The sequence below is a fragment of the Suricata suricatta genome, chromosome 15 (assembly GCF_006229205.1).
Source record: "Suricata suricatta isolate VVHF042 chromosome 15, meerkat_22Aug2017_6uvM2_HiC, whole genome shotgun sequence".
Lineage (NCBI taxonomy): Eukaryota > Metazoa > Chordata > Mammalia > Carnivora > Herpestidae > Suricata > Suricata suricatta.
In genome coordinates this window covers 28,426,916-28,442,212 of record NC_043714.1, presented here as the reverse complement: position 1 = coordinate 28,442,212, position 15,297 = coordinate 28,426,916, and the positions used below count along the sequence as shown (strand labels likewise).

The 15,297-nt window shown below is 36.2% G+C and overlaps 2 protein-coding genes across 2 annotated transcripts in view; both read left to right on the top strand.

The window, feature by feature from the left end:
- The window catches only part of ZFAND1 (zinc finger AN1-type containing 1), a 24,669-nt gene extending 13,398 nt beyond the window's left edge, over window positions 1-11,271 (top strand). Inside the window, exons 7-8 of the mRNA XM_029923505.1 lie at window positions 9,844-9,999; window positions 10,091-11,271. Coding sequence (XP_029779365.1) covers window positions 9,844-9,999; window positions 10,091-10,261 — 327 coding nt within the window. The 3' untranslated portion in view covers window positions 10,262-11,271. The remainder of the gene's footprint in view (window positions 1-9,843; window positions 10,000-10,090) is intronic.
- On the top strand, window positions 10,867-15,297 carry SLC10A5 (solute carrier family 10 member 5). The gene is given in 9 exon segments (XM_029923296.1): window positions 10,867-10,977; window positions 12,515-12,614; window positions 12,617-12,689; window positions 12,691-12,794; window positions 12,797-13,098; window positions 13,101-13,158; window positions 13,161-13,267; window positions 13,270-13,400; window positions 13,402-15,297. Coding segments are annotated over 9 exon segments (1,365 nt in total). The 3' UTR covers window positions 13,781-15,297.

The following is a 15,297-nucleotide window of genomic DNA, read 5'->3' as shown; positions in this document are numbered from 1 at the left end:
TCAGTCTACAGCTTGTTTTCACTTTATTTTTTATCTCTTTAGTAGTTCAGGCTTCAGAATTTTAATATGCTCAAATTTATTAATTTCCTTAAGATTTGCATGTTTTGAAATATTCACAAGTTTAAAAAAATTAACTCTTTGTTCCATTTGGAATTTAGTTGTAAATAAGTAGAGATTTTTTCCCCCAGTAGGGATTTCTTATTGCCATAACATAAGATATTCAAAAGTTAAAAAAAAAAATTTAACTCTTTGTTCCATTTGGAATTTAGTTGTAAATAAGTAGAGATTTTTTCCTCCAGTAGGGATTTTTTTATTGTCATAAGATAATGAAGAGTTCCTCCTTATGATACCTTTGTCATACACTAGACTGTTCTAGACATGTAGGACTAATTTAGGGACCTCAGTTCAGTTCCTTTGGTCTGTTTGTCTTTGCTTAATATCAAACTCGTAATTATCATACCTTTTTTTATGTTTATTTTTCTTTTTAATAAAAAAAATTTTTTTGAGAGACAGAGAGAAAAGAGAGAGACAGAGACAGAAACAAAGACACGGCGCGGGGAGGGGAGGGTCAGAGAGGGAGACACAGAATCTGAAGCAGGCTCCAGGCTCTGAGCTAGCTGTCAGCACAGAGCCTGACATGGGGCTCGAACCCATGAACCATGAAATCATGACCTGAGCCAAAGTTGGACGCTTAACCGACTGAGCCATCCAGGTGCCCCTATCATAGTTTTATAATAAGTAAGACAAGTCTGTCCACCTTATTCTTTGCTTTCAACCACATCTTACCAATTGATTCATTTGTTAAAAAAACAACTTAAGACCCTTTGTCTTCATCTTTGAAATTGCAATTTTGATAGGAATTATACTAAATTTTAAATTAGAGACAGTTGACGTCTTTAGAATTTTGATTTTTCCCATCTATGTCTATGATTGATCTTTCCAACTTTAGGTCTTTTTTTTTTTTTTTTTTTAGGTCTTTAACATTTTATAATGCACATATGTATTTTATGTATATCTTTCTTATATAAGATATATATCTTAGGCTCCTAATCGTTTCTGCTGCCATTGTAAATAACTTAAAACAATTTTTTAAGTATTTATTTTTGAGTGAGCACACACACATACATGCATGTGTGTGTTTTTGGGTGGGGGGGAGGTGTGCAGAGAGAGGGAGACACAGAATGTGAAGTGGGCCCCAGGCTCTGAGCCCAGAGCCGAATGCAGGGCTCAAACTTAGAAGCCGTGAGATCATGACCTGAGCCCAAGTCAGACACTCTACCGACTGAGCCACCCAGGCGCCCCCATTGTAAATAACTTTTAAAAATTATTTTCCTAATTGATTATTGCTCACTGTGTGTTGTATGTTGTCCTATCCAGCAAATAATCTTCCTAAGAGTTCCCATAGTTAGTAGGTTCTCTGGGATGTTTTCTGTGTAGCTTTATCTTCTTCAAATGACAATTTCGTGGGGTTCCCCCCCCCCAATTTTTTTTCCTCCTCTCATTATTATTGTCTTAGTGCATTGGCTGAGATCTCCACAACAGTCTTGAATAATGTGGGTGATAGTCGGCATCTTCATCATTTCTCTGACTTTAATGCAAGTGATTTTAAAGTTTCATTAGTAAATACTATATTTGTTGTAAATTTTTGATAGAAGACATTTTCAGGTTAGCAGTACTTCTTTCTGTTCCTAGTTTGCTAGGACTTTATATCATGAATATGTGTATATTCTTACTGTAAGTTTTCTTCCCTACATCTAGTAGGATGATCAGGTATCTTTTCTTTCCTTAAAAATGTTTTAAATTACATTAATCAGTTTTTTTTTTTATTGAGTCACCCACATATTCCAAAATAAACTACTTGACTCTGGTATGTAATTCTTTTAAAATACATTGTTAAATTGATTAGCTAATCTATTACTGTGTGTGATATTAGTAGCAAGACTATGCACATAAAATTAGTTGAATAGCTTTCTTCTATTCGAAATCTCTGTAGAAGTTGGATTGTTTGTTTCTAAAGGGTTGGTAAAGGGTGTTACAACATTTGAATCTGTTGCTGTTTTTGAGGGAAGAATTTTGAATACTGTTTCAATGTGTTAAATAGTTCTTGGTTTACTTAGTTACTCTGAAATTTTGGTAAATATTAATTTGTCTTAAAATTTACTACTTGATGTAGATTTTCCAGTTTATTGTTCAAGTTTTTCTCTTATGTTCCAAGATCCCTATTGTGTCTTTAGTAGTCATTCCATTTCGTTGTTAATGTTTCATTTGTACTTTGTTTTCCCCTTGAACAGTCTTGCTATAGGTTTGTGTATGTGTGTTATTTTGTTTTTAATTTAAGTTTTAGTTGTAAGAATCATATCTTGGTTTTATTGACCCCTTTTTTTTTTTTTTCTTTCTATGTCACTAAATTCTGATTTTCATGTTATTTCCTTTTATGTTCTTAGATTTTCTCTGCTCTTTTTCCATCTTCTTACCTTGAATAGTGAATTTATTTTCACCCTACTTGTTGGGTGTGGGTTGTTTTTTGTTTTTTTTTTTTTTAACTTGGTAACTTGACACAGATTTAAACACAGAAAGGTTACAAAAGTAGTACAAAGATGTTTTTCCATATCCTTTATCCAAATGTCCTGGTTATTTACATTTTGCTCCTTTTGCTTTGTCCTTTGTGGTTTCTCCTGCCGCCCTCCCTTTTGTGTGTATGTATGTGCGTGCACATCTGTACGTGTGTGCACACTAACTTTTGGTCTGCTTGACTTGTCAGTTTCTGAGACTGAGGGTGTTAAAATCTCCCACTGCAACTGGTTTTCTCAGATTTGTTTTTTGTAATTCTAATGGTTTTTCTAAATGTATTAGGCACATGAAATTTTTTCGTCATTGTATCTTTACGGATTTTACCTTAAATCCTATTTTGAATTATAATGTTTCACTAGCTTTCTTTATTGCATACTTAACTGTCTTTAAAATCCCTTTATATTCAGTGTTTCTGTGTTTGTTTTGGGATGTCTCTTATAAGCAGCATATTGCTGGACTTTCTGGTTTTAATCCAGCTTGATAGTATCTTTCTTTTATAGGTGAGTTGAACCCATTTGTATTTATTGGGATCACAGATTCATTTGAACATGTTTCTCCTATCTTGAGCTTTCTGCTCATCATCCTTTTCCTGTGATTCATTTTTCTCTTCTCACATCTTTCGTGTTGATTGCATTTTCTATATTCCTTTCATTCTGATGGTTTAAAAGCCTTTGATTACAGTCTTCTGTTAGTGATTATTCTTAATATTTCCCTTTTTAAAAACTTTTTTGATGGTTTTAAAATTGCAAATGTAGTACATGCTTTTATAAGTGTATCCTTTAACATGTGTAACGGGAAAAACCAAACACCCACTCCTGTGCCCATGTCCATCCCAAAGCAGTTGTTCTCAACGGAAGGTGATGTTTATCACAACTGGGCGTGGGGATGCTCTAATTTCTAGTTGGCCTCGGCCAGAGATCCTGTTAAAAACATCCCACCACACATGGCAGTGCCCACAGTAAGACGTTTTCTGACATTGCAAAATGTCCACAGTGACCAGGTTGAGAAGGACCCTCCTAGAGTATCCAATAATATTGTTCAAATTGTTTTATGCTTAAGGAATAAAATAATTGCAATAGTAGAAACTCCCGTAGTATGCACTTTGTTCTAGGCCCTCTTCTAACACATTTAATCCTCACAACACGCTTGTGAGATCGGTACTGTTATCTCTGCCTAACCTGTGAGAAAACTCGGGCACAAAAAGCTTAAGCAAAGCTAGTAAGTGAACTACAAATTGAAACCAAGTGGGCTGGCTTCAGAAACTGTATTCTTAATGCACTTCGTAGTTTATCATGGAGCATGACACATGCCTTGCATCAACGTGTGTATTTATATACATATACATGGATGCATACATATGCCTATACATGTGTATAATTTCCATAAATGGAAATGTTTACTTGTTATGTCTGCAAGCACATAAAGAATGTTTTTGGTCATTATTTTATTAAAATGACATGATCTCATTTCGTCAACACTTTTTTGTTGAGCACCTTCTGTATATCAGGTCCTAGGTATACAAGAGTAAATAGAAGTCCTTGCCAACATGGAGTTTATATTCCAGTGTGGTGAGTTATCTGTTAAATATATACTGCCATGTAACATAGTGATTATAGCTATAAATAAAAATCAGGTTTTGGGGAGATTATTATCTCTATGTATCCTTCTCGTTAATGCCCAGCAGAAATTCTCTCAAGGAAACTGGTATGGCTCTAAATAATTCTTTTTTTATTTAAAAAAATTTTTTTTAAGTTTTATTTATTTCTGATACAGACAGAGACAAGAGCATGAGAGGGGGAGGGGGAGAGAGAGGAGACACAGAACCGGAAGCAGGCTCCAGGCTCTGAGCTAGCTGTCAGCACAGAGCCTGACCCGGGGCTCGAACCCACGAACGTGAGAATCTGACCTGAGCCGAAGTCGGAGGCTTAACAGACGGAGCCACCCAGGCGCCCCTAAGTAATTCTTTAAAAACTGGATAAATATTCCACAGTGTGGTTGTACCAGTCTGTAGATACTTATGTTCCCATTTTCCTATTGATGAACATTCACTTTGTTTCCAGTTTTGTCTACTGTACTAAGTAATCTGTCTTTCTCCTTTTTGTGAGATAAATGCCCAGGAGTGTGTTCGTTAGGTCAAAGGATATGTGTGTTTTAAGTCTTAATAGTTGTTGCTAAGCTGCTTTATATAGAGACGTTGAAACAATTTACATTTCTAGTAGCAATAGTTATAATAGTCATCCTTTTTACACTGTGCCAAACATTGTTTTTTGGCTCTACATTTTTTTTTATTTTCTTTTTAATTTTTTTTCTTTTGGCTCTAAATTTTTTATCTCCCTTACTGCAACTCTCCCGGTGTATTATATATCCTCATTTCACACGTAATCTGAAGTTGTTTAAGAACTCTGGTGAGAAGCCTGCTGTCCTATCCAGTTTAATATACTGCCTCCTGTGGCCAGACATGAGAATACACTTCCCCTCCTGTGGTGTCTAGTAACTTATTTTTTAATGTTTTCCAGTCTAATGGCTATAAAAATATCTTCTAATTGCTTTAATTTACATGTTCAGTTTGAGCATCTTTTATTATGTTAGCCACGTGTAGTTGCTCTTTCAATCACCCATGCATATCCTTTGATCATTTTTCTTTTGATTGTCCTTTAACTCCTACTCCTGTCTTTTTATTTTGTTTGGTCAACTTATTATGGAAACTCTTGGACTTTAATAGATATTCTTTATCTATAATCAATGATTTTAAATTTTTTTTCAAAATAGCAAATATATTGATTTTACTTATGTATTTTGTTGATATGTGTTTTAATTTTTTCTAAGGTCTGCCATTCCCCACCCCCACCCCCCATGCTTTGGTTTTCTTTAGGATTTTAATTTTGGCATTTTGCATTTGTCTTTAATCCATCTGGAATTTGTTTTTAGCATATAATATGAGCTAAGGACCCAATCTTATTTTCTTCCAGTTTTTTAGCTAGTTTTGCCATCACCAATTATTAAAGTCATTTTCCCTATTGAAGGTGATATTTGGAATTCTAGTTCATAAGTTTAAGATTTATTTTTACTGGATCTATTTTTGGATTTCCTATTCTATTCCATTCATTATTATTATTATTATTATTATTTACTCCCAAGTCAATACCAAATTGATTTGAAGCAATAGCTCTATAGCATGTTCTAATATATGATAATGCAAGTTCACCTATATTTTTTTCTTAGTTTTTTTTCATATTATTCATGTTTATTTTATTTAAAACTTTCTCTGGGTTGGGGGATGGGCAAACTGGGTGAAGGGGAGTGGGAAATATAGGCTTTCAGTTAGGGAATGAAGAAGTCATAGGAATAAAAGACATAGCATTAGGAATATAGTCAATGACATTGTAATAGCATTGTGTTGGGACAGATGATGTAAGCTATACTTGTGAGCATAACATGATGTATAAACTTGCTAAATCACTGCTGTACACCAAAACTAATATAAAGTTGTGTATCGATTACACTAAAAAAAAAAACAACAGCAAAAAAACCTTGTCCCATTAGGATAACCATAAAAATCCTACAAGGTTTAAGTGATAGACACCAGCAAGTAATGTTAAAGATTATAGGCTCTTTAAAGGTGAAATGGAGAAACTGAGAGCAATCATTATAAATAGCATGAGAACACAGTATGGTCTTAGAAATGTGGCTTTCCATGTCCCCCAGTTTCCCACTATTATATCTGTGAATAATAGTGCTGACAGGAGGTAAAGATTTGGCCATTAATGAGAAGCCCCCTTTGCTATTCTTGGGAGAATTTTATACCCCCTTAATATCTTCCTCTTTTTTATAATGGAGATTCTGACCTTTACCTGTTCACTAGGTGTAAGTAACTGATGTAAAACTTCTCAGCACATTATCTAGTGATTCTGTGAAGTTAGAGAAAATAAAATACAATCTCCCAGCAAGTTCTAACTATTAACAAGTCCTGACTGAGGACAGTTCCTGAGGGATTCACTTAGGGTTTGTTTTACAGAACATTGTCTTCCTATATAGTAAACCTTATGTCTTTTCATTTGTTTAAATCATGTTTTAGTGTCTTCTGTAACATTTTATGTTTTTCATTTAAGTCTTCTTCCTTATTTTCATCTCTGATTATCTCATGGGTTTTGTTTTGTTGTGAACAGAATATTTCCCTCAACCTGTCTACCTAGGCACTTCTAATATAGAGAAGAAAGATGTTTGGTCACATAACCAAATGCTTTTCTTTGCCTTCAATTTCCAGATAAGCAATCACACCGCATTAACAAATAAGGGTAGTTTTAATTTTTTTAATAAATTTACTAGCTAGTTCATTTTTTTGTACTCTAGTATCTAGACTCTGCATTGTAATGTTTTATAATGTGATACAGACGTACTAACAATTTAATTTTTTAACACATATAATTAAATACCAGTTTGTCTCTCAGAATCTAAAGTTACTTGGTATTGTCTTGAAAGAGACAGGAGTTTGACATGCTTTCTCAAGCTGACTATGTCCATTCCCATCTTTGTTCACACATGATTATTTTTAGGTCAGTATGATAGCTATTTAAATTTGCCAACATATTTTTTTGAATTTCTCTTTTCCTTAAGACTCACTTGTATTTTGACTAAAGTACTAGTAGTTAATTCGTTAAGAGTCTTCATTGGTGAACACTTTGAGTCTTCTGTTTTGTCTGAGAGTGCCCTTATTTTGCCCTCACTTGAGCTGCATTGTCCATTAGACTCTCAAGTCTCTGAATTTACTCTTGGTTGTCCCCTGTTTTCAATTGTTGGGGAAACATCTGCCAATCTTGGTGCTTTATGGGTAATCAGTCTTCTTCTAGTAGCTTTTAAGAGTTTGATATTTTCCAATTTCAGTGCAGTTTTTCTACATTTGGACTTCTTTTAATTACCCAGCTTGGCTCTGGAGGTATATTTTTAATTTCACTATTTCTTCACTTTGGGAAAATTATAGTCATTTTCTCTGAATATTGCTTCTTTCTGAAATCTTGTTAGACCTATTTTGGGGATGTGTAATTTCTATCTTTATGTCTATTTGTGCTGCATTCTAGAGTATTTCCTCAAATCCATCTTTAAGTCAATTAAGCCTTTTTATTGAAGACTGAAAATTTCTCCTGTTTATTTCAGAAACTGTATTTTAACATTTTTAGATTTCTCATTGGATCTTCTTAGCTTGTCTTGTTTCATTTCTGTTTTTGTTTTATACCTCCTTGTTCCGTTTTTATGGATCCTTGATAATTTAAAAATAACCTTTTAAGGGTGCCTGGGAGGCTGTTGGTTAGCATCCAACTCTTGATTTCGGCACAAGTCCTGATCTCACAGTCATGAGATCAAGCCCCACATCGGGCACTGTGCTGATAGCATTCTCTGTCTCCCTCTCTCTCTGTCCCTGCCCCACACCAAATAAATAAACTTTAAAAATAAAAAAATAACCTTTTATAATGTCTTTCTGAGTTCATTTAGTTCATCTGCCCATAGTAAGGTAACTTTGAATTTTCATTTATAGATTCTGCATGTTCATCTTGAGTAGGAGGTTCTTACTGTATCTCACTGTTGTCACTCACCTCCCTCTGTCTAGCAATTTTGCATTATCTTCCACTGGCCATGCTCGGGACTTTCATTCCCATCCAAGTTTGAGATTGGCAATTTGGGCTTTTGCCCTCCAGAGATTTCCAGATTCTTGCAGATCCGTTTACTGACTTGGAAGATGTTGGCTTTGTTCGCTGTCAAGGCATTTTTATTTGTGCTTCTATGCCTCCCTAAATATCACTTTTTGTAAGCAGTAGCCTAAGTCAGCATTCAGCAGTACCTTCAGCTTTCTTTCCTGGAGCACAAGTCCCACACTAGCCTCCGCTTCTAAGCGGTGAGCCCAAGCCGGGCACTTCACCTCCATGGGGCGCCATTGTTTCCCATTAACCCACAAGCTAAACTCCTGACTGCTCCTTTCTCTTCCTGGAGCCTTGAAAGTCTGTGGCTCAGCCTGCTTGTCTATCACTTGTTTGCATTTGTTTCATTTTTGATCCTCCAGCATATTTTGCTTGCTCCTGCCTGCCCACCTGCCCGCTTTCCTTTCTTTCACTGAGGCTATGCTTTTACATTTTTTCCTTTTGTATTTATACATGGACTATTAGGTTATAGAATTGGCCCAAGGCTTGAATTTTTGATAATTTTTCTTTTAATACTCCTTATCCGTTATGACACATTCCACTGGTTTTCAACAAATCTAAATTCCTTTGTGTTTAGATGGAAATCGTGTTGAATCTTTTATTTCATACAATAATTGTGATCTTTCCCCTCTAATTTAGAGATATTCTAGTTATAGCAAAATACTTATTGCAGCAGGAATTGGTCTATAGAGCAGCACTTCTTTTAAGCAATTTTTAGGAATCAGGGAAGCTCAGAGGCTAAACACCTTTGCTCCTCTTTAATTTTTTTTCCTCCATTTGTTAACTTAGCAAAAAAAAAAAGGTAAGGAAGAATATAGGGCATAAAATACTAGAGGAACTATCTCCAAATCTCTGAATCATTCTGTTTCGTTGATAAGGTACTTGTCTTATTTTATTGATTGTTTGGACCTTTGTTCTCAAGAGCTCTGCTGCTTCTAAATATATAGTAAGGCCTTTCCAATGAAATGTTGTTATGTATCAGGGAACTTTGAATTGCAAGGGACAGAAATTTTATAACTAGCTTAATGAAAACAATTTTTTTTAATCCTATAATGGAGAGTGATCCATTGATCTGATCTCGATGGATGACTGGATTCCAGGACTCCTACCCTCTTGAGAGAGTACATCTGTTTCCTGTTTCCTTGACTTTTCTCTGTGTTAAAGTCCTTCTTTCCCATTTGAGAAAACTTTTCCACATTAGCTAAGGAATAGCTGAGGGGTTTGGGGGGCATAGCAATAGGTAACTTCTGTTTAATCCAATGAGACTTCTTAAAAAAAATCTAAAAAATATTGCTCCTCCCTCCTTCTAGCTTTTGAGCATAAAAAATCCCAGGAAAAGACTTTGATTGGCTTGTTTTACATTATATGCTTATCTTTGCACAGACGCCCTAGCTAGGTAGGGTCTTCAGCCCTTTGCCTCTGCATTTAGGTGGATTCTGGATACTATGATTGGTAGCCCTGCTAAAAGTTGCATCATTAGAAGGTAGTCCTCTAACCAGGAGAGGACAGGAAGAGATCATGAGACAAAAACAGATGTCTGTTTCATATATATAATCTATATTTTAACTTTTTATTTTTACAGAAAGAAAGAGTTTACTTTCAGGTTTTCTTACCTAAGGGGAGCAAAGAGAAGAGTAAACCGATGTTCTTTTGCCACCGATGGAGCATTGGAAAAGTCATTGACTTTGCAGCTTCTTTAAGCAGTCTTAAAAATGACAATAACAAATTAACAGCCAAGGTAACAACTGGTTATAATAACCTTTTCCTAAAAGCTTTAGGATTCTCTATACCAGCATGTTCATTACACTATGATTTCTTTTCCTTCACAGAAATTGAGGTTATGTCACATCACTTCAGGTGAAGCCTTACCCTTGGATCATACTTTGGAAACCTGGATTGCTAAGGAGGATTGCCCTTTGTATAATGGTGGAAATATTATCTTGGAATATCTTAATGATGAAGAACAGTTTTTAAAAAATGTTGAGTCTTACTTGGAATAGTCATGTAAGGACTCAAGACAGAAATGATGAGGAAAATTCTATGTTAAGTCCATTTCCTTTACTACACATACGACACATACTTGTTTTTAAAAGTTGCCTTTTATTTCCGTTATGTCATTTCCATTATCAATTTTCTGTTATATTGAATTTGAATTTTTGTGTTTTAAACTATGAACTGACATTCAATTGTGAGCAAATTTTTGTACTTAACTAGTTTTTATTATGTTATGGTTAGTAACAGCAAATGTAAATTGATGTACGTACATCAATTTATAAATGCTGACATTTAAATAAGTGAAATACACTTATTTAAATGCTTATATAACTGCTGACATTTAAATAAGTGAAATACACTTATTTAGATGTCAGCAGTTGATTGGCTGTGACTCTGCTGCATGTCATCGTTACTCCAGGATCTAAGCTGAAGGAATGACTCCGTCTTAGACGTTGCTACTTTGATGGTGGAGGAAGAAAGAGCTGGTTCTTAGAAGGTGCGTGACCGTGGCTGAGGCTAGCGCCACGAGGCCAGGAAGTACACCCTGAACTGTAGGTCAGCGTTTATAAATTGACGTGTGTACGTGAATCATAGACACTTAGTGAATGAGATGGTCTCCAAGTTTTTGGATGAGGAATCTCAGGCTTGGGAAGAGGAGATGGTTTTCTTGGTGTCTCCTGACTGTTTGGGGGCATATCTCTCTGTTAAAGATCCTCTTCCAGTAGGATTCACCTTTTTAATTTGTGTGGATGTATTACAAATGAGGAAAGATGAGGTAGCACAACTTCATTACAGTGTCTTTATATCCATGCAAAATACATGCCAAAAATAACTGTATTTTACGAACACATTAAAATGAATGCATCTGACTGATATATTCCATCAGTACTCAACAAAGTACTACAATATGGAAGGAATAGAAATGATTTCTGTTTTTTGTCCCTTTTTCTATTTTAATTGTTATGGACACATATAATGGTTTTAGGTATAATTAAATAAAGGAATAAGCTCAGAATATTCATTTCCTCTCATTACATTCCTGCAAGGAATGGAGATAACGGACTTCTGTCAGCTACTTTTACATTTGTTTTTTAATGTAGTGATTTGAGTGCCTACTAAACATAAGAATTTGATTGTAATTGCCATGGCGAATATAATAGTGAGATATATCCATTCTGGTAACTATAATCAAAGCTGTGTAGCAGGTGCAAAATGAGTAAGTAGACAGTAAATATAGTGATGTTCTAGTGGCTCTTTTATCAGAAACTATAAGACCACAAGTAAAACTAATCCTTAAAAATATTCCCAAATACCATAAAGTTTTAATACAAACTAAATACTTTAGCATCTGTTATAATTACTTACACATAGTAGGTGATCAACATCTGCCTCATGAATTGAACTAAAGCTAAATATACCAGGAAGAAGAGCAATGAGTTGAGAAGAGGGGAAGTGAGACTGGCCGAGGTGGCCTTACACCCAGGGAGAAGGAAGCAGAGGCCTATCCATGAGTAGAGGAGGCGGAGCAGCGCGGAGGGACCTGTGTCAGTCCTGCTGGTGGTGAAGTTAGGTCGGGTCCCAGGTATCAGGGCCGACTGGTCTGGAAGGGACCCAGGTCCCAGCATCCTCAGACTGTAGGGGCCAGGGGTTCCAGCCTGAGTAGTCTCCTAAAGAGAACAAGATTGTGGGGAAGAGAGAAAGTCTCTTTAGCTTCTCATTTCTAAACATACTCTGAAATCAGACAGCTTTTTCAAGCTTTCTTTTTAGGGCTTTCAGTTGAGTAAGTCTGGAAGAAAGCGATTAGGTTTTGGCTGTGATAATTCCAACCTGTTAAAGCTGTGGCTTTTACATTTTCATAACTACCAGTTAAACAAGTTGTGTTATTCACTAGGTACCTTTGTTTAAAAAAAAAAATTGTTTATTCATTTTTGAGAGACAGAGCATGAGCCGGGGAAGGGCAGAGAGAAGGAGAGACAGAAGCTCAAGACAGGCTCCAGGCTCTGAGCTGTCAGCACAGAGCCCAACACGGGGCTCAAACCCACATATCATGACCTGAGCTAAAGTTGAAGCTTAACCAACTGAGTCCCTCACTACATACCTTTGTAACTTGAAAAGCTTGATAGTCATGCTCCAACTGGACTTTGATCCAGCAAAAACAATGGTTACCTAAGGACTATCACTTGAAAAGAATGTTCTGTGGCTTTTTTTTTAATGGTTTTGCTGCATACGTGATTTATGTAAACTTTAAAAATGATTAGCAAGCTTGTTATTGCCCTGCCTTCATCCTGCTGTTATGGCTTGTGATTCTGGGAGAAGCAAAGAAGTCATTTCTCAGTGTTCTGAATAGAGCAAACACTGAATACTATTTTTCACAAAGACTGAAGAAATGGTCATCAGAAGATCAAGTTAAGGAGCTAAGTGGCCAAACTCCAGTCGTCTTTTTGCGATTAGATGATCTTAAACTGCTGCAAGTGGTGACTGTGACACCTGTCATCAGAAACCTCATGACAGGTGAAGATGGCGACACAAGTTTGACCGTTCACTGTGGGATTCTGAAGGTAGGCAAGAGAGACTCCTTCAAGAAGTGATGTTAAAGTCTAAAAGTGCCTAAACAAAGCGAAGATGGTCTTCAAGGCATCAATGCATATTGATTAAAATACCCTAGTGCTTATTTGACCAAAGTGCACTTGGTTGCAATATTGAATTGCAGATGTTTCAAACTGTATGGAAGACTCCTTTGCCAGTAATTCTTGGCAAATTGGGACAGTTACACAATTTTTTTCTTAGGCCATTTTGTGAATTTCTTTGGACAGGGATTATGGTATTATAAGAGGCACAACATAGTCTTTTGGGTTTGTAATGACCTACACATGCCCAGGATGATTGGGGTCTGGTTCTCTGTTGCGCTTCTAGAAAGAGATCTCATTTTGGTCATTTTGAGAACTTCAATGTTATTGGCCCTGATAATGATACTTGCCAGCTCCTATATATGTAGTAGGCTGTTACGGTTACATCAGGTACACTTCATATTGCTGTTTCTAAAATTACATCCACACTCCTTTTCACCATTCTAACATCAGTTGGAATAGTCATCAAGTGTAGCATACCTGAAAAAGCGAACTTCCTGGAGAGAATAATTAGACCGGAGTCTTATTTTAATGTTTGTGTGGATTTATTTGACTTTCAGACTGTTTCTAAAAATAACCTAGAGGAGCTCTCATTGGGTTCCTGCTTTGGGTTTGTTGTTTGGGTACAACTTTGCTAAAATTTCTGTGCTGCCACCTCTTGTTTGCAAAATCGTTGCTATTGAAAGTGGGATACTAGTTTCTTAGCCCTTGCCATTATTCAATTCTTCTTCACAGCCCAAGGCAGACTTAGCTTCTGTGGCTCCTTTTATAGTGGTCGTGTATTCTGGATGTGAAATGTTACTGATCCTTCCGCTTAGCAAGGCTAAGAAAAGATGTATCCTTATCATAGAAGATAAAAGGAAAAAGAAGTCCCCTGGCCTAACAAAGCATTACTGAATCCCGCTCTGAATGAGGTACTGTGGGAGATTCAAAGAATACCAAAAAAATGATGCCTATTTTCGGTTCACTACAGACCATTAAATGTACAGAAATTCAGAGGAAGGTGCTCATTTTTCAAACATATTGGTTTGGAAATGATTTATAGAGTTGGATTTGAATAGGATACTTTATTATGGTCTCATAAACAGGGAAATGCAATAAGAAAATATTTCTTCTGTAGTGATTGTGATGTATCCCAAGTATTTATGGAAGGGATCTCCATATAATAGACCGGCAGTAAATGCTGACTCCATGAATGAATATGTAAATTCCTATCTGGGTCTCTCATTGGCTCGTCAGAATCAATATGTCTTAAACATAGCATCTCTGCTTGCATAACTTTACTTGTCTTGTCTCCTACATCTTCCACTCAAGACGTTACCATTTACCCTGAAACACAGGTCATCTCTTCCTCTTCTCCTTTTTTCCTTCATTCTTGCCTTTTTAGTCAAATTATTTCCCACAGAAAGTTTCCTGTAATAACTTTTCATCAATCTCCTCTTCATTCCCAGTCATAACACCTTTGTTTTGTCCAAGGTTGTTGCTTCCCTAAACCTGAACTGGCGTTTGGCCCTTCGGTCCACTCTCCATTCACTGTCAGATTAATCTTAAAATCTAACTTTGATCATGTACCTTCTCTGCTACAAGCTTTTTTTTGCCTTTTGAATAAAGTTTGTATTCCTTAGTGAGGCGTTGATTATACTCCCCGACTTCACTCTCCCTTTCCAGTTTTATCTCCCTTCCCACTTCTTACACACCGCCGCAAACTGGATGACATGGCGTCTCATGAATAGGCCTTTGTTCATGCTCCTCCTGTAACCAACAAGGGGGCCCACCGCCTGTCTCAACTTTGACGGCTCTGCTGACCTGCCTCCAGTATCACCCCTGCTGTGAAGCTTTTGTGAATTGCACTTGCGAACCTAGTGAAACCAACAACCAACATAGTGAAATTTTCTCTAAATTTTCCTCACAATTGTTTGTATATCATATTTAGCCAGCTTGGCTTGTTTTACAGCGGTTTGTTTTCCTGCCATATTCTGTTTTGCTATAAATCCTTGAACATGAGAAGTACAAACATAATATATAAACATGATAGTATAAACAATATTCAGTTTGATACTCCCCATGTCTAGCACATTTCCTGTGTGCTTATTCAAATAAAGGGCTGGAGTCCAGACTAGGCCCAAATGAATGGCGTGCTTCTTTTATAACAGTTCTGAATTTTCAGTGCAATTTCTAGTATCTAGTTTGTTTGTACTCCTCTTCAAAGATAGTGTGGGCATCAATAATGAGAATTATTTATCTAATCCTGCTCCTCACATCTAGCCCTGTAGTAGGCAAATTAATCTTCTTACAGTCCAGTTTCCTCGCCTAAAAATTAGAGACGGAAATGTGAATTCTGTCAGATCTTGTGCAAATTGTCAACTAAGAAAAGGAGGCAAAACTGAACAAAAAATAAAGGCTTTTTATTTGGA